The sequence below is a fragment of the Candoia aspera genome, chromosome 12 (genome assembly GCF_035149785.1).
Source record: "Candoia aspera isolate rCanAsp1 chromosome 12, rCanAsp1.hap2, whole genome shotgun sequence".
Lineage (NCBI taxonomy): Eukaryota > Metazoa > Chordata > Lepidosauria > Squamata > Boidae > Candoia > Candoia aspera.
The window spans coordinates 5,753,150-5,775,995 of NC_086164.1; the positions used below are offsets into that span (position 1 = coordinate 5,753,150).

Below are 22,846 nucleotides of genomic sequence, written 5' to 3' on the forward strand. Positions count from 1 at the left end.
CCCTAGGATAAAATACTGAATAGCAATTTGATTTCTACCATTCCGATGTGGAAGCACACAAAAGCTATTATAGAAAACACAGATTTAACTTAAAAAGGAGGGGAAGGAGGAGACCAAAAAACGTGGTTTTTTCACATGAGCTTGACTCAACTACATGTACTTGCATCACTGTCCCCCCAACCCCATCCTTCTGCTCCCAAATATTAGCTGCAATTCTCAGTTACTAAAAGGCCGACAATCTGCCTCATACATTTAATGATATGGTACAAATAAAACCAGGTAACCCAACTCCACAGTTACAGATCCTTTCCAGATACGACATGGCACGTTTGTTTGCTTTAGCATACGTTGTCTTTAATGCCCACCCAGACTATGTTGATGTGATCGTTTTTCAATACAATTCAGAGCTTAAGAGAAAGAAAACAACAACAAACACAGTGCCTGGTATTTTATACCTAGCAGTTAAATTCTTCACAACATCAAGAACAAAAAAAAGAGTGGATTCTACTAACACTGTAGTAAGTAGATACAGAATGTACAATGAAAAATTGTATATACAAGTCTATTTCAATATACACTGTAGCAGAAAACTTGGAAACAGTTCAGATATATATAAATACTATATACTATATATATATCTGAAATATCTTTGCCAAAGACTCTCTTTTTGATTTGGTTATGAAGCACGCATTTCTCTTCATCCAATTTACACACCATTAACTCTCAACCACATTATAAAAAGCACATGTGAGGCCTCTTGCACTGCTCTGCCTTTATGTATGCTCACACGGTAAGAAGCTCATGATCTCAGTCTGATTTATTTACTAATAATCACTTCTGAACCGATTGACCAAGTTGCCGTGTAAATTACCTGAAGTTTCCCACAAGACACCAAGAGTGTACAGCAACATGGACCTAAGAGGGAACAAGAAGAGTCGCCTTCCCAACCTGATTCCCTCCAGCAGCTGAACCCTAACACTTGTGAAGTGTGCCAGGCTGAACAGAGAGTGCCATGAGAAACCATGATCTGGTTGGACCACCAAAGAGTTACTAACCTTCAAAATGACCAATGAGTTAACTATTGCTGAAGCAATCCAAGGGGAGAAGGTAGGGGTGGGTCAAGAAGAGATAGAGCACAAACCAATTAGTATTTCTTTGAGTATTAAGACATTTGGCTAACGTTCTGTAAGATTTTCTACAACTATGATACAACAGCTTTAAAAGGACTTTACAGTCATATATACAATTTGATGTAGATTATTTCTCTCTAGAAACTCTTTATTTCACCACCATGTAGAAAAATAAAATAAACAAAATTAAAATGAGTAAAGTCTTTACTCTAGATCAAGAAAATATCTCAGCTGTTAGAACTACCAAAGCATTCTAGGCAATCTTTTTTACACAAACTCTTCTCCTTTGCTAAAGTCAAATACTTGGGTGATTGGAACATTTGTAGTTAGTGAAGAAACAGAATACGTATACATACACAAAATGTAAACATGTCTTCGTAGCTACAGTCAGCTAACAGAACAGCAATTTTTTTTAAATCAGATTTTCAGTGCTCCTTCTAAGCTTTGCAAGAGAAGCTAATTACTTGTTCTCTCAATTACTTTAGTTATCTTATTAAATATTTATGCAGCTTGTAAACAGCTCACAATAAATAGAACACAGGCAGAAGGCTACAAAATAGTTCCTTTCTGCATTCTAACATCGCTTTTAAATTTGTAAAAAAAAAAAAAAAGTTATGAAAAAACTAAAAACACATGGCTTCAGACCACAGCTTAGTCAAAACGGCTGAATTTTTAATACTATCTTAGCAGATGTCAACTGGGAATCAAAATTTAAATGAATCATTACTTTAACATGCATGCACACAAACACACACAAAAAATTAGACCACTGGTGGGGCAGAACCAAAGCAATTAGAAAGTTTTGGGCATTCACAAAAATCAAGGACTAGAAGATGCAGATAGGTCACACTTCTTCGAAGTCTGTTACAAGACTAAGTATTGGGCTACAAAGTTTTAATCCCCCTTATTCCAAAGTACTTACAGAGTATGATCTGTGAGCTACTTTAGAATAATCTTCCTCTTCTTGAGCAGAGTGATCATAAATAAATGCAGCTATGCTCCAAAACAATCCAGGATTAAAAATTGAAACAAAAAGAAGAACTTTGGTTGTAGAAATAAGCTAGTGAATCTCAATGTCTGTAAATATTTGACATCTATCCAGCATTGTATAGGAACAGTACTGTTCTAGCTGAACCTAATATGGTTCAGCTAGAATGTTAAAGAACAGTTTAAATACTCCATACTTAAACCATAGGGAAAAAACGGAAAGCTTCACATTCTGTGTCATAGTCATCAAAGGTTACTGCTTCATGCAAACCTGGAGTAAAGCTTATGCTTAACTATAGTTTGTCTGAAAATGCTGCAACGAGAAACTACATTTTGAAATGACTGCGTTCAAGCACTACAGATTTGTCTAATCACTCTAGATTCCAAAGTAGATGAAAGAACAAAATGGTTAGTTTAAAGCAGAGAAAGGTGTTTCTGTCAGAAAGTGAGCAATGCGTGGCTTGATTCTGAAGGCGGTGCATCTAAAATCAAACTCTTAGTTATTGTTGCATCTCAGTCCTTCTGATAATAATGGAAGCTTAATTACTTTGAGGCAATATCACCGAAGATCGCAACGTTTTTTTTCAAACACGTTTGCCTAAGCAGTTTCTTCACCTCGTGGCACTTCTATCAATATTAATTATCAATATTAACTAAAGAGCAATCCAGCCCTTAAGCTGAATTTGTAACATGTGGTTTTCAATAAAAAATTATCTTTTACCTACAACGGCTCACTTTTGGTTTCTTCAAAAAGCAGGATGAGCCAATTAACTCTGTTTCCAAGAACTTCAGGGCGTTTTGATCCTCTTTATTTTTGCCATTTTGTCCCCCAAACTTCCATATTAAACAAGCCAAAAAAAAAAAAAAATCAAATTAATTTTAAGGCACAAGACACTATGGGGGTTTGGAAGAGAGAAAGGAACACACGCATTGGAAAAAAGAAATGTGTATTTGTCGATAAGCACTTCCTTCTATTTGTTGTCCACTGCTTGAGACCAAACTCCAGAGAACACACAATCCTTGCCAAGCCCTACGCTTAAAGGATTATTGTGACCAACCGAACATTTGCTCTCTCGCGGTGCAGGTGAAGGCAGGGAGAAAAAACACAGGTTTAAAACCACCAAGAGGCTCACCAGAACAGCCAGTCACACAGTGGTAAGTCGCACAGTTCCCAAGCCCCACGTTAAATGAAATTACAGTGGTAATTTCAGGGACCCTAACATATAAAGTCTAGGTTGGTACAACTGCAGTAGCAAAGAAGAGTTAAGTCCTGGCAAAAGGTATTATCGTTTTTGCAGACTATAGTCCTTAACTGTTTAACTTACATAGTGGGAAGACAGAGGAAAATACCTTCAAATTTAAGTTCAAGGATTTTCTTTCCATAATTTTAATGGAATTGAAGAAGGAAATGCAGCTTTTATTTTTACCAGCGAGTTGATCTGAAAGCAAAATACTCTAGCCTAGATACTTTTAAAGAACACCTTCCTGATTTCCTACCATTTGCCAAAAAAAAAAAAAAAAAAAGCCAAAAACCCAAAACCAGCACAGGTAAGTGATGCGAGGAGGACAACTAGTCCTGATTCAATCAACATTTTGGTAGAAGGGCATGTAAACAATAGAGTCAGCTTAAGGCTTAGAAAGAACACTGATCGTTACACTCCCGTCTCACATCAAGACATCCACGTCTCCCTCGTGGTCCTCCTCAGTCACTTTTAAAGACAGAACCTCCTCGTTGAGGAACAAGCCGCTCAGCCTTTCCTTCCGCGCCTGGCGCTGCTCTTTCAGCTGCCTCTTCCGCAAAGCCTTTTGCTGGAGTTTGCGCTGCTTGGAGCGTTTCTGTTGAACAGAAGAAAAGGCCAGACTCAGTTCTTGCCTCTGAAACCAAGAACAGCTCAACCTTAAAAAGATACAGACCCTTTGGCACCTTTTACTACAGGTAGTCCTCACTTAACAACCACAATTGGGGCCGGGATTTCAGTTGCTAAGCAAGGCGGTCATTAAGCAAATCTGACCTAATTTTACGACCTTTTTTGTGGCAGTCATTAAGTGAATCACCGTGAGCATTAAGTGAACCATGTGGTCATTAAGCAAATCACATGGTTCCCCATTGATTTTGCCTGCCAGAAGCTGGCCGGGAAGATTGAAAATGGCAACCACGTGACCGCAGGATGCTGCGACAGTCATAAATGGAAACCAGTTGCCAAGCGCCCAAATCGTGATCACATGAGCTGGGGGATGCTGCAATGGTCATAAGTGTGGGGTTTGGTCGTAAGTCAGTTTTTCCAGTATCATCATAAATCTGAACCGTCATTAAACAAATGGTTGTTAAGCAAGGACTACCTGTAATGTCATATTGAGCATTAATTGTATAACTTCTGTCTGTTCATAGAAAATATACCTTTGTTTTAAATAAAATGAAAGGATGACAAGAAAAAGGGAGGGAAAAATGATACAGATTTCCCCCCATCTCATACCGCACTATGTCATAATATGGTTATTTAGTGTGTTTTGTGAACCTAACGACTGTGGTATGTGAACTACAATTCATGGTTTAGAAACATGCAAACCCAGCCAACAATGGTTTATTCAAGATAATAACATAAGCGTAGTGTGACATTACACAATATGTGAAGCCAGGGACTAAGCTACCTTACACGTAGGCCAGGATGTCTGGATCCACAAGGAATTTTCCTTGTTAGTTTCAATCTTGGGATTTGACGATTAAAATTATGTAAGAATATAGAAATAATGAGTTTTATAGATAAAATAGAGTAAGAGCTTAATGAATGTTTATGCCTATATCTGTACAGAAGATGGTCGAAGTCACTCTTTTCTCTCTCTCTCTCTCTCTTTTGGTCCGTCCTTCCTTCCTTCCTTCCTTCCTTCCGTGCTTCCATCCTTCCTTCCTCTCTCTCTCTCTCTCTCTCTTCTTCCCTCCTGCCTGCCTGCCTGTTCTATTTTTATGTTTTCCTAATATCATGAAATTCAATGAAGTTTCTTATAACAACAAAAAAGAAAGAAACGTTCCCTTAACCAGCGTGACCAGAAAATCCGTGTACATTTCGCTGCTCAGAAAGGACTCTGGCGAGACCGACTTCTGTGCCTCCGCCCACAAAGTAGGAGCTTCACCTTCGAATCCCGGATGCGTTCCGCAGCACTTGTGGATAAGTTATTCTCGCTGTGAGCCCGACTCAGGTTGGCGCTGGAGTTCGAGCCCGAGTTCCCGAGGCTCGAACTGCTGCTGCTGGCCGAGCTGACCATGCTGGCGCTGCTGCTGCTGGCGCTGGCGCCGCTCACCCCGCTGGCGCTGGCGCCGCTGTAGCTGCTCCGCTTCCAGGTCTCCCTCGCGGACCGCTGCCGGGGGCCGTGCTCCTTGATGTAGTTTCTGACCTGGGGGTACAGGAAGGGGCAGGGAAATGGCAGAGGCTTCGGGACCGGGATAGGCTCTCAAACAACTGGCACTGCAGCGACGGATTCTCCGCAGAACCATGCAGACGTGTCTTCGGTACCGTCCGGAAGTCACTTCCAGCCCAGACTACCAATTCTTGGGCATCGTTTACGCCTCCAGTGACATTTGTGCTGTTTCTCGGATTCCAAAATACAGGAAGTCCTTGCTTAATGACCACTACTGGGACTGGAATTTAGCTCGCTAAGCAACCGGTCATTCAGGAAATCGGGACCCGATTTTATGACCATTTCTGCAGAGGTCATTAAGCGAAACACCACGGCTGTTAAGTGAATCACGTTCCCTACTGATTTTGCTTATCGGAAGCCAGCTGGGAAGGTCAAAAAAGGTGATCACATGACCATGGGATGCTGCAGCTGTCGTAAGTACATGTTAGCCAAGCACCCAAATTGCGATCGTGTTACCGCAGGGACACTGCAACAGTCGTAGTTGTGAGGAAGGGCCGCAAGTTGGGTTTTAGCGCCGCTGAAACTCCAGACGATTGCTAAATGAGCGATTGTTAAGCAACGACTATCTGTACTTTAAAACCCTATGTTGAGAGATCCCTGGATGATTTGCCAGTATGAAGTTCTGATTCAAAATAGTTGTAAGCAAGAGCAACATCAAAATGATTTTCTCCATTCCTAAATACATTACTGAAAAGAAGAATGCTAAGGACAGTACCCTGGAATGGACTTTTGAGCAAAATCTCTGTGAGGAACCATTCAGTTTTGGTACTCAAAACCAACCCTTAGGTGCTGAATTCCCACATATATATTTTTGTACCAAGTTCCACTTTATGAATCTCACCGATCTAGTAAAGAAGCATTGGCCGTACGCATCAAGGCTACAGATAACTGAAGAATCTCCTTTGTGACTTGAGTAATAATTGTAATAAACTTTATTATGGTCACTGACCCAAGTCGAAAAGAAAACAAGTTCAAAGACAGCACATAAAACCAACAGAAAAACTTAATAATTATAAAACTGATGTTGTTAAAGTATGGCATATTTTGCTAAGAGCAAAACAAAACTTAGCCACATTCAGCGAAATAAAATCACATTGATCAGACAGAAACCCCTGTAAATATATGGATCTGGGTGGCTGGAAATTTAACTAGGTGGAGAGCAATTAGCTGCAACCAAGCATTATTATCATAAGAGCAATACAGCAAAACCCACAATATAGTGGGTTTTCAGGAACTCCTTCACCACAGGGGCAAAGTGTCTGAATGGGACACCCCGTAATTTTCCTCTGTTGGAAGGGTATTATTCTTTTTGTGCTAAAAAAGGGCATGCGTTATAGATTCTTCGCTGTATTACACTGACTAATTTTACACCCAATCCAGCCTGAATTTACAGTGACTCTGGCATTTTTAAACTTATTCAAGTATAAAATCAGAGATCTTGGAACAGAATCATTACAGATGCAGCAAAGCAATCTCAGACAGACCAAGAGAAAGGGGCAGACGTTTGGGTTTACGAGACCACAGGCTACTTTAACATACCTGTTTCAGCTTTTCATCAGTGAGACAGTTCAGTTCGATAATGAATTCATTGTCTGTTGGTGAAATCTGAGCGGTGGGATCAATAATCTTAATAATATCAAGCTGCTCTCGAAGTCCCATCTCCATGCTGACTTTCCGACTCAGATATTCAATATATTCCACCTGGGCATAAAACCCACAAATACGAACATTACTAACATTGCTGAGAGCAATCACTTACAGAAGCCCTTCTCCAAGAATACCAGATGAGTGATGATCAATGACAGGACCTTTCCTGCCTTTTGAATGCTCTCTCCGGACAAGTGTGGCTGGAACCCTCCTGCTCCCATTTAGACAGCGAGAGACCTGATAAATCTCTTCCGTAAGTGCTTCTCTAGATTATTATTCTGCCTTTTTTCTAAAGTAGTTCTTGACATCCTCTCGTAATGAATAGCAAAAGGCGGGGATAGGCAAAAAGCTCTTTGAGACCTCAAGTTATACTGAGTAAGATCACAGGAAAAGAAATAGGAGACAGTATTTTATTCATTCATTCATTCATTCATATTTATTGGCCGCCCAACTCCAGTGGGTTCTTTCTTCCTACGATTAAATAGAAAGTTGGCACTTACAAATTATACTGTACTTGAAAGGAAAATAATTCTGCACTGAGGATGACACATCCTCCACCCAAAAGAAAGAAAGGGGGGAAAAACAGGCTCACATAAAAATCCTGGGCAGTGCCATTCTTCCCTGTCTTGTAAACCTGGCACTATCAACTCCAGCTGACACCATTCCTTCAGATGTGTTTCCCCTGTTCCCAGTAAAGGTGGGTGCTTAATACATTACATTTGTTCATCTGTTTATTTATGAATGAATTCATAAACTGCTTTGGTCAAGGTTACTCTAAGTGGAACACTAAAGCAACGATTGCAGTCAATGCAGTATGCATAGAAATATACTGGCCAAAACCCCTTTTCTGTTCCGGCAAGAATTTAACTTCCTGTAGAGATATTTTCCTATTAAAGGTCTCTCTTTTATAAGCAACACCTTCAAGTCTTTATTAACTTATGGCCACTCAGTGTAGGATATTTTTAGAGTGGTTTCAACTACTCTTAACTGTCCTGAGTTGCACAATATACCAGAAGAAACGTTCTTATTTATTATTTTATTTGGCTCATTTATATATATCCCATGCCCCCACTCCCAAGGCCAGGACTGTATTATGGTTAGGATAGAGAGACTCACCTATCCCCCCAATGCCAAGAATTTACCTGCTCATCGTTGGTCATTGCACTCCACGGAAGTTCATCAAGATTCCGGTGCTTGTTTTTCTTTTTCGGGAGCAGGCAAGGGGAGCTTGGAATACTGGGAATGATGTCAGAAAGCACATCACTTCCACTTGCAATGTCACTACCAGGCAGCTTACAAGCCAACAAAATAAAATAGAATCAGAATACAGCACTCAGCAACATATACCACAACATTAACGTTTGCTATACAAATTAAAGCTGCACTCAGGCCTAAATACACTAACATGGAAGAAATAACAAATTTCAGCTGCACTCAGGCCTAAATGCACTAACATGGAAGAAATAACAAATTTCAGCTGCACTCAGGCCTAAATGCACTAACATGGAAGAAATAACAAATTTCAGCTGCACTCAGGCCTAAATGCACTAACATGGAAGAAATAACAAATTTCAGCTGCACTCAGGCCTAAATGCACTAACATGGAAGAAATAACAAATTTCAGCTGCACTCAGGCCTAAATGCACTAACATGGAAGAAATAACAAATTTCAGCTGCACTCAGGCCTAAATGCACTAACATGGAAGAAATAACAAATTTCAGCTGCACTCAGGCCTAAATGCACTAACATGGAAGAAATAACAAATTTCAGCTGCACTCAGGCCTAAATGCACTAACATGGAAGAAATAACAAATTTCAGCTGCACTCAGGCCTAAATGCACTAACATGGAAGAAATAACAAATTTCAGCTGCACTCAGGCCTAAATGCACTAACATGGAAGAAATAACAAATTTCAGCTGCACTCAGGCCTAAATGCACTAACATGGAAGAAATAACAAATTTCAGCTGCACTCAGGCCTAAATGCACTAACATGGAAGAAATAACAAATTTCAGCTGCACTCAGGCCTAAATGCACTAACATGGAAGAAATAACAAATTTCAGCTGCACTCAGGCCTAAATGCACTAACATGGAAGAAATAACAAATTTCAGCTGCACTCAGGCCTAAATGCACTAACATGGAAGAAATAACAAATTTCAGCTGCACTCAGGCCTAAATGCACTAACATGGAAGATATTCTACTGCAGAAGCAGCATTTCTCTTTTAATAACTCTGCCTAACGTCTCAGGACTGTCCTAAGGATTCTGGCAGCTTCTTATTGCATTGGGCAGCACAGTTTCTCCCCTGCACCCAAGACACTGCAAGCTCATTTTTACCTGCCATTCAAACTCACTGTCCGACCAGTCCCAGTACGTGCTAATGGAGGAGGAGACATCACTGCAGACGCTACCCTCAGGGAACAGGTCAAAAGACGTCAACTCCTGATCATCCAAGAGAGAGAAACAATCATCCTGGTCACCAACAGAGACCGAAGAGAAGAGCTCCTCGCTGCATTCGGAGCTTGCTACGCTTGTGCCACAAGAAGTTAAGTTCCACCTGAAAAACAAAAGGTCGCCACTGGAGAAAAACAGAAAAGGCCACTTATTTTAAAGGGCCGTCCTCAGAACGCGGTCACCCTTGCCATCTTTACTTTTCATTTTTTTGCTTATTGCTGTATTTTTGCTTATGTTTAATGCTTTAATCAGTCACTGCCCAAAGTTGTTGGGAATCAGGCAGCATACAGATGTAATAAATTATTATTATTATTATTATTTACAAAGCAGAGTATTCTAAATAATCCAGCTGACTGATTATGTGCCATCAAGTCAGCGTTAACTCTTAGCAACCACAAAGACACATTTTCTCCAGGAGGAAATAACCCAATACTCTATTTCAAATGTCAAGAATGCCCCAAGCTGGGAATATAAAAGAAAACAGGTAGATGATGCAGAATCTTCCCCATCTCCTACAGATGCAATCAAACCAAAACTGGCTCCCCTTCTGTAGCATTTCAAAAACAGTAAACCTCTGCAAATACGGAGGTTGTTTTTTGCAGTAGTTATGTTGCTTATAAAGCTGCTGACCATTTCTGATATTACGAGGACCACAATTAAGTTATGCATACAAAACCTGAACAGGTCTGCCAACAGCCGCCAAGGCTAAGGGACCAGGGTCCCTTCAGCCCCCAGAGTTGTCTGGAGTTCTTTAAAGTGATGTAAATCAATCAAGCACCAACACAAAGTGTCTGCTGGAATCCCACCTTCTTTCAAAGGACATTTGTAAACAGAGACAAGGAGAGATTTAGAACAACTCCAACCAGACAAACTGCTCTTCCACCTCGAGGCGCTTGAATGAAGAGGGAATCATAGAATCACGGGGTTGAAAGGGACCTTGGAGGTCTTCTAGTCCAACCCCCTGCAAGGAGGTTCGACTAGAAAAGGGGGCTCTTCTTGTAAGGGGAAAGCACTGGAGCCCCCCAGGCCCCCGAGAAGGCTCCTGCCTGCCCCCCCAGTCCCTTCCTCGAGCTCAGGGCCATCTCTTCCGCCCTGTCCGGCTCAGGGAGCCCATCGGGCGGCCCCAGGCTGCGGGGGGAGCTGCCTATTGGCAGAAAGAAGCCGCCCCGTCCTCCAGCCTCGCCCGCCCCTCCCCACAGCCCCGCGAGGCAGGCCGGGCGCAGCGGCGCCGCTTCCCCCCCGCCCCGGCCGCACCTGTGGGCGTGCAGGCGGCGCAGAGGGTCCGTGCGGTGGCAGGAGGAGAGGTGGCAGCCGAAGTCGCTGACGTCCAGGCAGCCCGGGCCCTCCTCGCCCAGGCCGTGGGGACGCGGCGGCAGCGGCGGCGAGAGGACGGCGCCGGGATCGTCGGGCGCCAGGAACTTCTGCGGCTCCTCGCCGGCCATGGCGCGAGAGGAGCCGAGCCGGGCCTACACCGCCCTCAGCCGGCCGCCATGAGCCGAGGTCCCACCGCTGCTCGCCACGCCGGCCGAGAAGGAACGCCTCCGGGGGACGCGGCGGCAGCCAGTCTCCAGCACAGCCCGGCTGCCAGAAGCGGCCACCCCTAAGTTCCGCTCGCTGGGACGAGGAGAGCGCTTCCGCCCAAGGAGGCCCTCTTTCCGGTCTCCCGGAGCGCACTAGCGCCCCTTGCAGGGGAACTGTGAATGCGCCCTCTCCTGGCCAAGGAGCCGCCAGGGGGCGAGGCCAAGGAGCGAGGCGCAGTGCAATGCCTAGTTATGTGTGTCTGTATATTTTTCTTAGTATCGCGAATGTTGTAATTATCAGGGGTCAACTTAGCATTATCTCATAAGCATAAGGGGTCGCTCTAGCAAATCGCATCTCTATTGTGCTTGTGGGATGTCACATGGGTCACCTGATTTCCACTTCCTCCTCCTTCTTGGGCTTGGGGATTAACAGTCTCCATTACCTTCTTGCACACATGCCGGCGGGAGGTGCTGCAGGAATGCAGCCCTCCCCCTACCACCTTGCCTGCAGCAGACTTTCTATTCCACATTGAAAGTGTCTACAAAGAACCAGTGATGATTAAGTGCTTTCTACTATGAATCTACCTGTACCCAGAACTACTGAATAAAAGTAAGCTATCTCTATTTTCTTCATCTAACTACAGTGTGAAGACTGAATTTATTTTCTGAACACAATTAAGCTTAATGTGCAAGTTCTCTTTTTTCTGGTTCACCCTTCTACTCTGCAAGATTGCTGCTAGCTGCTTGGAGTTCTTTTATTAACCTTCAGCATATTCATTGTTTTATTTATTTTGTTTTTCTTGGCATTTCCTATTCATCGTTTTATTTATTTCATTTTGGTTAGTACTGTATTTCATGGGCAGTGACTAAATTTGAACTATAAATAAATGCCCATTGTCTTATTTATTTATTAAATTTGTTCAGCCGCCTGTCTCACATTCAGTACATGACTCTGGGTGGTGCACACAATGAAAACGACAGAAGCCAAACCATTAAAAAGTTTTGGCTTTCTTTTGGGAGGTTTACATTTTAATTTAATTTTACTGAGAGTTTAATATCTGTAAACCACCTGAAGCTGGTGAGGATGAAGGTGGTGGGTAAGTTGAACAAATAAGTAAATAATCATGGTTGTTGTTCAGCTTACCAAATAAGCTGAACAACAACCATGCGCAACACCATAAGCCAAAAACTCTAAGTATAATAATACAAATAATAAGTGGTTTAAACTATAATGATAAATAGGTAAAGGAAATGAAGATTTGCAAGTTGCGGAAATGCAGCGGCTAGGTGCATAACTGATCTGGCTAAAAGGGTGGGGAATGCTGGCTGGGGAATTCTGGGAGCTGAAGTTAACATACCTTCAAGCTGCCAAGATACGTTGAGAAACGCTGGGCTAACTGATCCAGTCTGCTGTGTTGCCACAGCCTTAATCCTCAACTAACTTCACAGGCTGGATTTGCCCCACGCACGGGACTAAACGTTGGTGACCTAGTTCAGTGTGTTGTGCAAAGGGAGCCCCTAACTTAATCTCTATCCAGGCTGCTTGCAAGGTTAAACCGGGAAGATAACTACAGTGGCCCTGTTTTCTTGGAAAAAAACAAAGCACAAAAATAGGCAAATCCCAAAGAGGTTCATAAGGATAAAAAAAAAAATCAATTGTTTATAATCTTGCTTTGCAAAGGAAAATTCAAGCGCAAAACCAAGGAAAATTTTACCGAAGCGCATATTCTAAGAAAAATATCCAAAATCAAACAGCTTGTGTAAGTTTATTTTTAAAAGACTGTTCAGTTTCCCTATTTTTCACATGAATAGGAATGACAGTGCATGAAGGGATATCACTGGTAGTAAAAGTTAAATGACCAATGTAAAGGACAAAAGTGAGCTTTTGAAAAATAAAGGAAGGACAGCTTTCTGAAATACAGGACTGCCCTTTATTATATTATTTATTATAAAGGACGTATGGTCACTGTAAAGCAGGGTTTCTCAGCCTGGGCCACTTCCAGATGTGTGGACTTCAACTCCCAGAATTCCCCAGGCAGCATTGTTGGCTGGGGAATTCTGGGAGTTGCAGTCCACACATCTTAAACTACTGTAAAGAGAACCCATCAGCTGCCTGGAGGACAGGCAGGACGCACAGGCAGCCAGAAGAGGCACAAACAGAAAAGCCACTCCCGCAGGAGACGAAATTTGCAAAACCAGCAAAGTGAGACGGCGCTCCAGATGCGGAAAACTACAACTCCCAGCAGCCTCTGTCAGCCTGGTCCGTCGCGAGCAAGGCCGGAAGTCCACATTCAGCACAATCCATTCGGCAGCCACGCCTTTCTCTCGCCAGGGGGCGCCCGCGAGGAATGGAACGTCCCCGGGACCGGGGAGGGGTCACGTGAGCGATCAGCCCGGTTCGGCTCGGGTTGCCTCTTTGCAAAACTTGGCGCCCGCGTTGCCCGCTTTGCAGGACGCGCAGCTGCCATGGCCGCGGTGGGGAAGGCGCTGTCGCCCCCCTACCTGCCCCCGGGACTTGCCGGCGAAAGCAGCGTGAACAGGGCCAGTTTTCTGGGGCCCCGAATCCCTCCCCAGGTGGAAGCCATGGCGAAGAGCCTCCAGGAGCTAGAAAAGGACGTTTTCCGGAAACTCCTAAAAGGTAGAACTTCTTGCTTCGGGAGGGAATCGGGGCGGGGCATCGAGCTGCTAAGCCGGTGGCAATAATGGACTTTTGACCTTTTCAGTGGCTCTGCAAGCTGTGAATTTTGGAAGTGAGGAAGGGTGACCTGGGGCTTTGCCTGAATTGCCCCTTTGAATTTTTGCACAGAGGCCACACAGTATAGCCTAATTCTAATTTTTGGTCCTAATTTCTAAGTTTTGTAACTACACCAGCGTTTGCTTCTTCTTTAGAAGCTTTCTCTTCGCTGCTGAAGGTTCTTGCAGCGTTTCCAGGAATTGCTTTTAAATGGTCCGCTACCTGCTTTGCCTGCAGCAATTCCTGATCTCTTCAGGCGGGGCTGAGGAGAATCTCCTGTCTGAATCCCCCAAAAGCTCAAGAAAAGCAGCAGGCACCATGCAGTGACCAGGAGTCCAACCTAGTCCCGCTGTGATTAGCAAGAATTAATGTTTGGCTTCACTCAACTGGGTGGTTGAGAGTTGGTTTGGTGTAGTGCAGCCTTTCTCAATCTTTTGACCCTGGAGGAACCCTTGAAATATTCTTCAGGCCTGGGGGAACCCTTGCAGATTCAGGCTCCAATATAGGTCAGAAGTTATAAAATTGTTATATTCATTTCATGGGTAGGCCTGTAGACATATGCATTAACAGTGCTCTTAAACGAAAAATAAAGCATGAAACTTACCTCTTGAATGTGAAGTTGCCCAAATTTGAAATCTTTTTAAAATAAATCGTGATCTCCCAGGGAATCCCTTGCAGCCTCTCGTGGAACCCTGGTTGAGAAACCCTGGTCTAGTGGTTTAAGGCACCAGGAGGCTGTAAGTTAGTCCTGCCTTAGGCACAAAGCCAGCTGGGTGTATCTGGGCCCGTCCCCCTCTCTCAACCTTTCAGTTACTTCTGAAAATATTGCCAAGAAAACTGCAAGGACTTGTCCAGGCAGTCTCCAGCAGTCAAGATGGACTTGAAAGCCCCAAAACAAATCCCCCAACCCTTTGCTGTTAGAACAGTGGGAGGATATCAAGGCAAACTTTTATCTTCTTCTGTGCCTGGAAATAAAATAGTTTGTTTCCTAAAAGCATCTCGCTTCACTTAGGGATGCAACATTTCTTTCCTTCCTCCATGATACTTCTGTGTCCCCCAAGGTTTTGTTAGGTTCCCAGACCTTTATCTCTGTGTTACAAATAAGCAGAGAAACATCAGGGAAGTAAAAGAGAAATTGCAACAAATCAAAATGTTTCGGAGACCCAACAGGCTTTCATCTGGCCTTGAAAAGATTGCAATGTAGAAGTGAAATTCTTTAGAAACGGGCTGCTAGTGCTGGAAACCTAAGCCCGAAGAAAGGCCTTGGAGGAGGAACTTAAAGAATCAATTGAGATAGGCATTGCCCTGGATCGGAGTATCTCAACCAGGGTTCCCTGGTACCCTAGGGTTCCACAAGAGGTCACTAGGTGTCCCCTGGGAGATCACAATTTATTTTAAAAAGTATTTCAAATTCAGGCAACTTCACATTAAAGAGGTAAGTTCCATTCTTTATTTTCAGTTTAAGAACACTGTTCATGCGTATACAAAGGAAACAAATGCATATACACAGAAAATGAATATAATAATTTTGTAACTTCCGGCCTAACTTTGAGCCTGAATGTGCAGGGGTTCCCCCAGGCCTGAAAAATACTTCAAGGGTTCCTCCGGGGTCAAAAGGTTGAGAAAGGCTACCCTGGATATTTAACCCCAGTCAGTGAATTTAGTTTCCCCAGCACTACCCAGTTACACAGTTCCCATAAAGCTTCTCCAGGATCCAGCTGTTGATCTTGATGAGAATCAATTGCTAAGCATCCATTGAAAGCCTCAGTGATGTCATGCAAATAATGCAAATACTGGGGTCAATTGTGTGGTGATAGCATGACATATGGGGATGAACAGGTATGTAATCCAGGGTTGGGGAGCCAGTTTGGAAATCTGAACTCTTGAAGAAGAAGAGAAGAAATCTGCCACGTTGGGTTTCTGCTGGCAAGTGGATACTCTCTCAAGAAACCGTTGGGCCCTTCCCATTCTGATTTTCTGCAAATGCTTGTATGGGCTTTTGGACGATGGAGGCATTCTTGAAACAAGATTATTTTTGAGGCTGATGCTTTGCGGGGTGTTTAAACACAAGAAACCAGTTTCTTGTGTTTAAACTTTGTGTGGAGTCCTTGGTGCTCTCTAAGCCTTGTTGTTTTCTTGCAGATGTTTCATTGCCAGACTAGGCAACATCTTCAGTGCAAAGAGGGAACGGGCCTTGCTCTCAGTTTATAGACCGTGGCTTGCCCTGCTTGTGTTGGTGGGGGTGTTGTTTGTGTGTGTGTGAGAGTATTTATGTCTGTGGCAACATAATCAGGCCACTTTGTGGACCTCAGATGTAAAGCCTAATGGAATTGTTGGAGCCTTTGTTTCATTTCTTGATTTAAATAGCCACCATCAGCGCATTGGAAGGAAAGGAGTGTCAAGAGTCGGTAAAGATGATTGCTGAAAACGCTAATCTGTCAGATGAGCAGCTTGCGATCCTTGTATCTGGCATGTACACCCTGCTCCGTGAAGCTTTGAGGCTTCCTGCATCTTCTCTCAAACAAGAAGTAAGTTAAGGTGGATTCATGTTTAAATCTGAATGGCACCATCATTCGGAATGCAAAAGGGGAGATCAGATTGGTAACCCAGAGATTCTAATCAACTTTATAACTCCTTATTTTGTAAAACACCTAGGAAATTCTGATTATTTTTATGTACACTTGTGATCAGATCAGTATGATTTAGCTTCCTTGAACATGGCCAGAGTCTGTTAGAATTAACATACCTTGACTGCCCTCCAATGAACCCACCACTGGTTGTAATGTTCTTACCCTCTTTTCTGTCTTTTCTCTTTCATTTTTAATGTGTTTTATTTTCAGCTCTGTGACCATAATAAACCCTATCTACTCTAATCAACTTTGCAGTATTAACAAGGCATCATCATTATAAAATGGCCCAAGTAGTAAACAGATATTCAACAACCTAGGTCAGTGTTTCTCAACCTTGGCAATTTTAAGATGTGTGGACTTCAAGTCCCAGAATTCCCCAGCCAGCATAGGTTGAGAAACACTGACCTAGAGACTCTGTCAGCTTAAAAACTTATGGTATAAAGAACCGAGGAGAGATGAGGACATGGGCACTCCATCTGGTGTGGTAGTCTAGTAGTCTCATGTGGAAGACTATAACTTGAAATCCAGAGTTGGGGCCACTTATGCATTCCTTAGCAAGATATTCTAGAATAATAACAACAATGCTTGGGCAGATGAAAAACCTTAGCCCACTTCTAGAGCTGTGGTTCAACCAGTTCTTAAGATCCAGGAACACTGCAAGAATCTGCTGATGCTGTATATCCTGGTGGTCATCCATCTGCTAAGTACTCAAAATGTGAAGTTGGTTTCCTTAAAAAGGCAGATCTCTTATGCCCCCATATCTCAGCTCTTGGTAATCCTATTTCTTGCAGAAGATACAAATAGGCACTGTTTAAAGTCTTCACCCCCTTTTATTTTACAGGTGTTCAAAGAAGATTTGAAATTTCTCAGGTATGTCTCCTTTTAATCCTTTGGCAGAGATCTTTCTTGGCAGCTGATAGCCATTTGACCCCACATGGTTCGTTTTATAACAGGCTTGAGGTGACAATCTGCCAAGCTTTGGTTTCCCTAAATTGTTTTTCCTGCCTGTGTGCAAAACACGACTGATCCTTTGTGTGGGAGTATTTTAATCTTTAAAACAATGGGCATTTTAAAAGAAGGAATCCCATCCTGATCTAACCATACTTCCTCTGCTTTCTGATGATGGTGACATAACCAACAAAATCTGCCTGCATTGTCTGGGTGTGATTGTGTGTTCTAATTAACAAGCAAACACCATTCTTGTGGCCTGTGGCATTTGCTGGTGTTTTGCTGCTTGGTAAAATTACATAAAGGCAGAAGCAGGGAAGCCTGTTCTGAATGCATGGCTCATCTGATTCTCACTGGGCACAGGGACGTATCAAAAGAGAAGACAACCAGAGATCTACTCTGGAAAATTGGCTGAGTTTTGAAAATGTGATCCTTGGCCTTTCGGCCCTGCCATTAATTACTTTTCCAGATTCCCTGACCTCTTTTTTTTTTTTTACAACTTTTGTCTCACATTCCCTTTCTCCTTTTCTCTCCTACGCTAAACTGTTGAGTGCAATTTTCACTTAGCTGAACCACCATTTCTCTTTCCTATGACTAGACTAACCATAAAAAGTAGACAGTGGGTACACGGGATTTGGCCAATCCTGATGGTGATGTTTGTAAGTTGCGGGGCCCTTGCTTTGCTAAAAACGAAGTTGGCACGCACTCAAGATGAAAAAATCAACTTCAGAATTTCCTTCCTTCTCTCTCTCTCTCCTCCCTCCCTCTTTTTGTCCGTCTCCCTCCCTCTTTCTTTCCATCCATCCATCTCCTCCCTCCTTCTATCTTTCCTCCCTCCCTTCCTCCCTCCCTCCCTTCCTTTCTCTCTCCTCATCCAGTAGAAATGGAATGGTCTTTCAGAGACAAAGGGGTCTCAATCTGGCGCTTTGAGAAGGAAAGAACCTGTTGGGGCCCATTTGCCTTTCTTTTAATTGAACCTCCCTCTTTTCCAGAGTACCAGAGGAGTTCATTGCTGATTTTGCAACAGTGGTCTTTGGGAACAGGTTAGCCAATTTGTCCATTGCATTCTCTTTCTTTAGGCTTGCCTTGTTCCTGAATTATATTTCATTCTGCAATAAAACATCTCAAGGAAGTGGGCGGTGGGGGAGATTTAAGCTACCAAGCCTTTGGGAGGTACCACCCAAGCCAATTCAATACCTCTTTATACTCTCTGGATATAAGCTAGCAATGAGTCACATATAAACAAGAAAGAATTAGAGCTTCCCATTGTTAAATGTCCCCATCCTGGCTTTAGTGATGCTGATATTGGGGAATTCTTGGGGGAGAAAGGCCCAAACCTCCTTGTCTCAGCGGTATCTTCACACTGAAAAGGAGAAAAGGAACTGTTCCAGTTCAAAGACGGGCTGGAAGCAATCACATGGAGATACGGAAGGCAACTTTCAAGAAGGACCTCCGTGGGTTGACCATCAAAACTTCACAGGCCAGTTTGGGTCAACTGGGAATTGTCTTTGTTTCTCGCCCTCTTTTGTTCTACAAAAAGCATTCTTCCCTTCTGCATCATCTGGAAAAGATCTTAAGCTGTGTGGGATGATGCAACCATGAATCAAGAATAAATCCACCAGTCTTTTCTAGCCACCCTGCCGCTTTTCCACCTGGGTGGAAAATTTTAAAGAGAGCCGTGACTTCATTGCGCGCAGAGTCAATTTTTGAGGGTAGTTTAGGGGGAACCAAAACAGTTTTAAACTGTTCCAGGTTTGCAGGGTGGGAGAAATAAAAGTTTGAGACCATTCCCTGCTCCAGTTTAGGTACATGCATAGGACCTTTGAAGAACAACAGAATGGGGTTTTGGGATTCACAGATTATTAAAACAGCTTCTGAGATGTTCTTTGCAGCCAGCCTTTACGATGCTCTATATAGCGAGTTTTCGGTATGCACAAGCTGTTGGGTTACACCCTTGTTTCAGGATTGAGTAGCTGAGTCTCTCTAAACTGTGTTTTCTCAAGGCCACACCCAGTTCAGCTGGCCAATTCCTTGACTTCCGGCTTTTTAAGAAAGGAGAAGGGAAACCATCTCGGGTGTAGCTGGGCCAACAGAGGTGTTCTCAGGCAAATTGAAGCTAATGGCTCTTTGTATGGAAGCAAAATTGAGCACAACAGCATTGTTGGACCGCAGATACAGCCCTATTTATCCCTGAGCATGCATTTCCAAATTAATACATCACAGCTTTAAAAACAAACTGCTATGAGCCATCTTCGTTGGGAGTGCACAAACATAAGTAGGATATGGTAGGCTCAATAATTAAATTAATTATGTCTCTTCCTTTTGCCTTGCCCCCTGGACAAACAGCCCTTTTCCCAGCCTGTTGCCTTTTAAGAGTCATTCTTTTATCTTCTGGGCAATATTGTCTCCTCTTCTTTCTTACAGGCGCCCCCTTCTTGAAGCTGCGCTTCAGAAGCATGGGAACAGGCTTCCCAGAATTGAAGACTTCAAGTGGCGGGTCGATGTTGCCATTTCAACCAGGTACAGAATTGCAAGTTGGGAATTCTTCTGGTGGGGTGTTGGTTTAAATTTGCTTGAGCTTCTAGACCAGTGTTTCTCAATCTTGGCCACTTGAAGATGTGTGGACTTCAACTCCCAGAATTCCCCAGCCAGCATATGCTGGCTGGGGAATTCTGGGAGTTGAAGTCCACACATCTTCAGGTGGCCAAGGTTGAGAAACACTGGTCTAGACCATGGATATTGATGGGAGATCAGGAACGACAGGTAGATCTGTGGATGATTTATGGCTTATCAACCAAGAGGCATTTTTCTTTTCTAAACGAGATGCTTGGGATCCTGGTCTAGTCTAATTCAGGCACTGAACTGTATATACAGGTTGTCCCTGTTTATGATTCAGATGGAGGACATAGGGTAGCCCATTCTGTTCCCTTTGGTTCTTCCCTCTAACTTATTATTTTGCACTTGGCTTCTCCTGGTGATGAAAAAAAATGGAGAGAGATCCAGCCAATCTGATTCAGCCTCTGCCTGTCCTCATATGCCTTCTCTCAGAGCATTAACGTGTTTGATTTCAGCTCTCTGGCTCGTGTTTTGCAACCATCCATTTTAATGCGGCTGAAGCTCTCTGACGGATCCACTCATTGCTTTGAAGTAAGTCTTGCTAACCTGTTATTTCAAGCTTGTTATGGTTCATAGACCCACATCATAACATGAATCAACATGCCCTAAAGGAGTATGTACAGGTAGTCCTCACTATGTGTTATAGTATGTTAGGCAAACTCAACCAATGATGGCTAAGTCAACAAATTAAATTAAGAAAAGCATGCCTTGGTTCTGTATGTGAATCCAGTCATACAGGTGGGTCAGTGGTACCCAGATTTCTCTTCCTAGAGGTTTTACAACTGAACAGAAAAGGCATATTTCTTCTGTTCAGATATACCTCACAGCCTGATCGATGACATCAGGAGACTTTGTCCAGCTTTCATTTTTAAACAGCTAACCTAATTTCCCTTCCTGGACTAATATGGACATCCAGATAACAGGGTTGTGGGGAGTGGCAATGTTTCTTTGAATTTTGCCATAGACTTTTCAGCTCAAAACACCCGCAAGAATGTGTATTTTGTGTGTGTGATTCTAAGTTAGAATCAAATATGTGTATTTTGTAGAGGGAAGAGGTTTTTTTTAAAAAAAATAACGTGTAGCCTCATGAGGTTTTTTTAAACTTTTTTTTAATGTAGAAATGTTTGATTTAGGAAATAAGCATGTGAAGTTCCATAGAGAGTTTGTGGATTGGTGCTATTTATTGTTTTGTTTTTCTAATATGTGTTCAGTGTTTAAATTTTTACTGTGGACACTTTAATTGGATATATCTGTATCTGTGAAATGCAGAGTGCTTAACTGGATTTCAGCAGGGTATATATGTAATAATAAATAAATACATAAATAAATGTGGGTTGGAAAGAGATCAATTCAATTTTTAAAGTTTGGATTTTCTTTTGCTTTGTTTCATATGCCAGGTCCCAGTTGCAAAATTCCAAGAATTAAGGTACAACATTGCTCTCATCTTAAAGGAGATGAATGACATAGAGAAAAGAAGCATTCTGAAGATACAGGACTGAACATTTTCTTAAAAATATCAGGTTTTCAACACAGGAAGAATTACACTCAGATGCACAGAAAACACGAGGACACCTTTTTGGGATTACATGTGTTGTTAACACAATCTTACAGAAGCTGGCTGTACATTTTTTTATTATTTTTTATTATTATTTTCTTGGTCAAAAACTGCTTGTTAGAATGTTTTTACATGATTTTTTTTTTAACTTTGAATTCTGCGTATAAACGTTAATAGCATAATTCCTATTGACTTAACCCCCTTTTGTATGATTCATCCAAACATTTTAAAAATAACTATCCTAATGGACACAGAGCCTTTTCAAATGAACTATGATTCATCTTCCTGGTTTATTTCTGAGAGTCTCATCTGCTCTCTATCAGCATGCACCGAAATGGGTTTCAGCCTTTTTGGAGGATACAAAATCCCAAGTTGAAAATCAGCAAAATCCATGATGGAATTCAGTGCAGTCCAAAACCCCCAAAATAACCTGGTTTGGTATTACACGTTCTTCATGCTTGAAATCAAATTCAGGAGGAGCTTGCTCTAGTGAAAAACAAGACAAGATTCCCTAGTAATTGCATTTCTGGATTGCTTGATTATTTGGAGTTGAAAAATCCTCCCATCTCGTGCTTTGGAGGAGAATGTTGGACTACAGTTACCAGAATTTTGGGAAATGCTGAGAATGTAGTCCAAAAATGGACTGGAAATGTAGTCCAAAATCTCTGAAGAGCACCTTCAGGAAGCAGGGTCTGGGCCAGCCTTCCTCAACCTTTCAACCCTTGAAGAGGAACCCTTGAAGTATTTTTCAGGCCTCGGGGAAGCCCCACACATTCAGGCTCTGATACAGGCCAGAAGTTACAAAATTATTACATTTGTTTCATGGGTAGGCCTGTCTATATGTATGAACAGTGTTCTTAAACTAAAAATGAAGATGAAACTTACCACTTTAATGTGAAGTTGCCCAAATTTACATATTCTTTTAAATAAATCATTATCTCCCAGGGAACCCCTTGTGCCCTCTCGCAGAACCCCAGGGTACCCTAGAAGCCTGGTTGAGAAACCCTGGTCTGGGCCTTACCTGTTTTGATGTACCACATCTAGACACCTGCACATTACATACAGTATTATATATTGCCAACAGTGCCATACCTTAAAACAAGGGGTTGCCAGCCCTCCAGTCAACAAGGCCAACATTGGGGGGGGGGCTATTTTGTTTGCTTTTTCATTTGGGTGGCTTTCAAGGAAAAAAATGGATGCCTTAATCTG

The 22,846-nt window shown here is 42.6% G+C and overlaps 2 protein-coding genes across 2 annotated transcripts; one reads left to right on the plus strand and one right to left on the minus strand.

The window, feature by feature from the left end:
- Window positions 1-328: 328 nt before the first annotated feature.
- FAM199X (family with sequence similarity 199, X-linked) lies at window positions 329-11,232 on the minus strand. Its single transcript, XM_063313351.1, has 6 exons — window positions 10,889-11,232; window positions 9,518-9,737; window positions 8,321-8,470; window positions 7,071-7,232; window positions 5,247-5,507; window positions 329-3,953 (listed from the first exon to the last, which is right to left on the minus strand). Exons 1-6 carry the CDS (start codon window positions 11,074-11,076, stop codon window positions 3,783-3,785), a joined length of 1,152 nt encoding a protein of 383 aa, XP_063169421.1. The 5' UTR covers window positions 11,077-11,232; the 3' UTR covers window positions 329-3,782.
- A 2,275-nt stretch (window positions 11,233-13,507) lies between these two features.
- Window positions 13,508-21,930, plus strand: COMMD5 (COMM domain containing 5). Its single transcript, XM_063313469.1, has 7 exons — window positions 13,508-13,792; window positions 16,256-16,416; window positions 17,360-17,388; window positions 18,459-18,509; window positions 19,891-19,986; window positions 20,538-20,613; window positions 21,480-21,930. Exons 1-7 carry the CDS (start codon window positions 13,621-13,623, stop codon window positions 21,579-21,581), a joined length of 687 nt encoding a protein of 228 aa, XP_063169539.1. The 5' UTR covers window positions 13,508-13,620; the 3' UTR covers window positions 21,582-21,930.
- The last annotated feature ends 916 nt before the right edge of the window (window positions 21,931-22,846 follow it).

Excerpts from the sequence above, each read along its gene's own strand:
- FAM199X (XM_063313351.1), bottom strand. The coding sequence starts at position 11,076 with ATGGCCGGCGAGGAGCCGCAGAAGTTCCTGGCGCCCGACGATCCCGGC. Across the intron at positions 8,471-9,517 it reads ACAGTGAGTTTGAATGGCAG|CTGCCTGGTAGTGACATTGC; the intron begins GTAAAAATGAGC and ends TTGGCTTGTAAG. Across the intron at positions 5,508-7,070 it reads CTGATGAAAAGCTGAAACAG|GTCAGAAACTACATCAAGGA; the intron begins GTATGTTAAAGT and ends CTGTACCCCCAG.
- COMMD5 (XM_063313469.1), top strand. The coding sequence starts at position 13,621 with ATGGCCGCGGTGGGGAAGGCGCTGTCGCCCCCCTACCTGCCCCCGGGA. Across the intron at positions 18,510-19,890 it reads ACAGTGGTCTTTGGGAACAG|GCGCCCCCTTCTTGAAGCTG; the intron begins GTTAGCCAATTT and ends TCTTTCTTACAG. Across the intron at positions 19,987-20,537 it reads GATGTTGCCATTTCAACCAG|CTCTCTGGCTCGTGTTTTGC; the intron begins GTACAGAATTGC and ends GTTTGATTTCAG.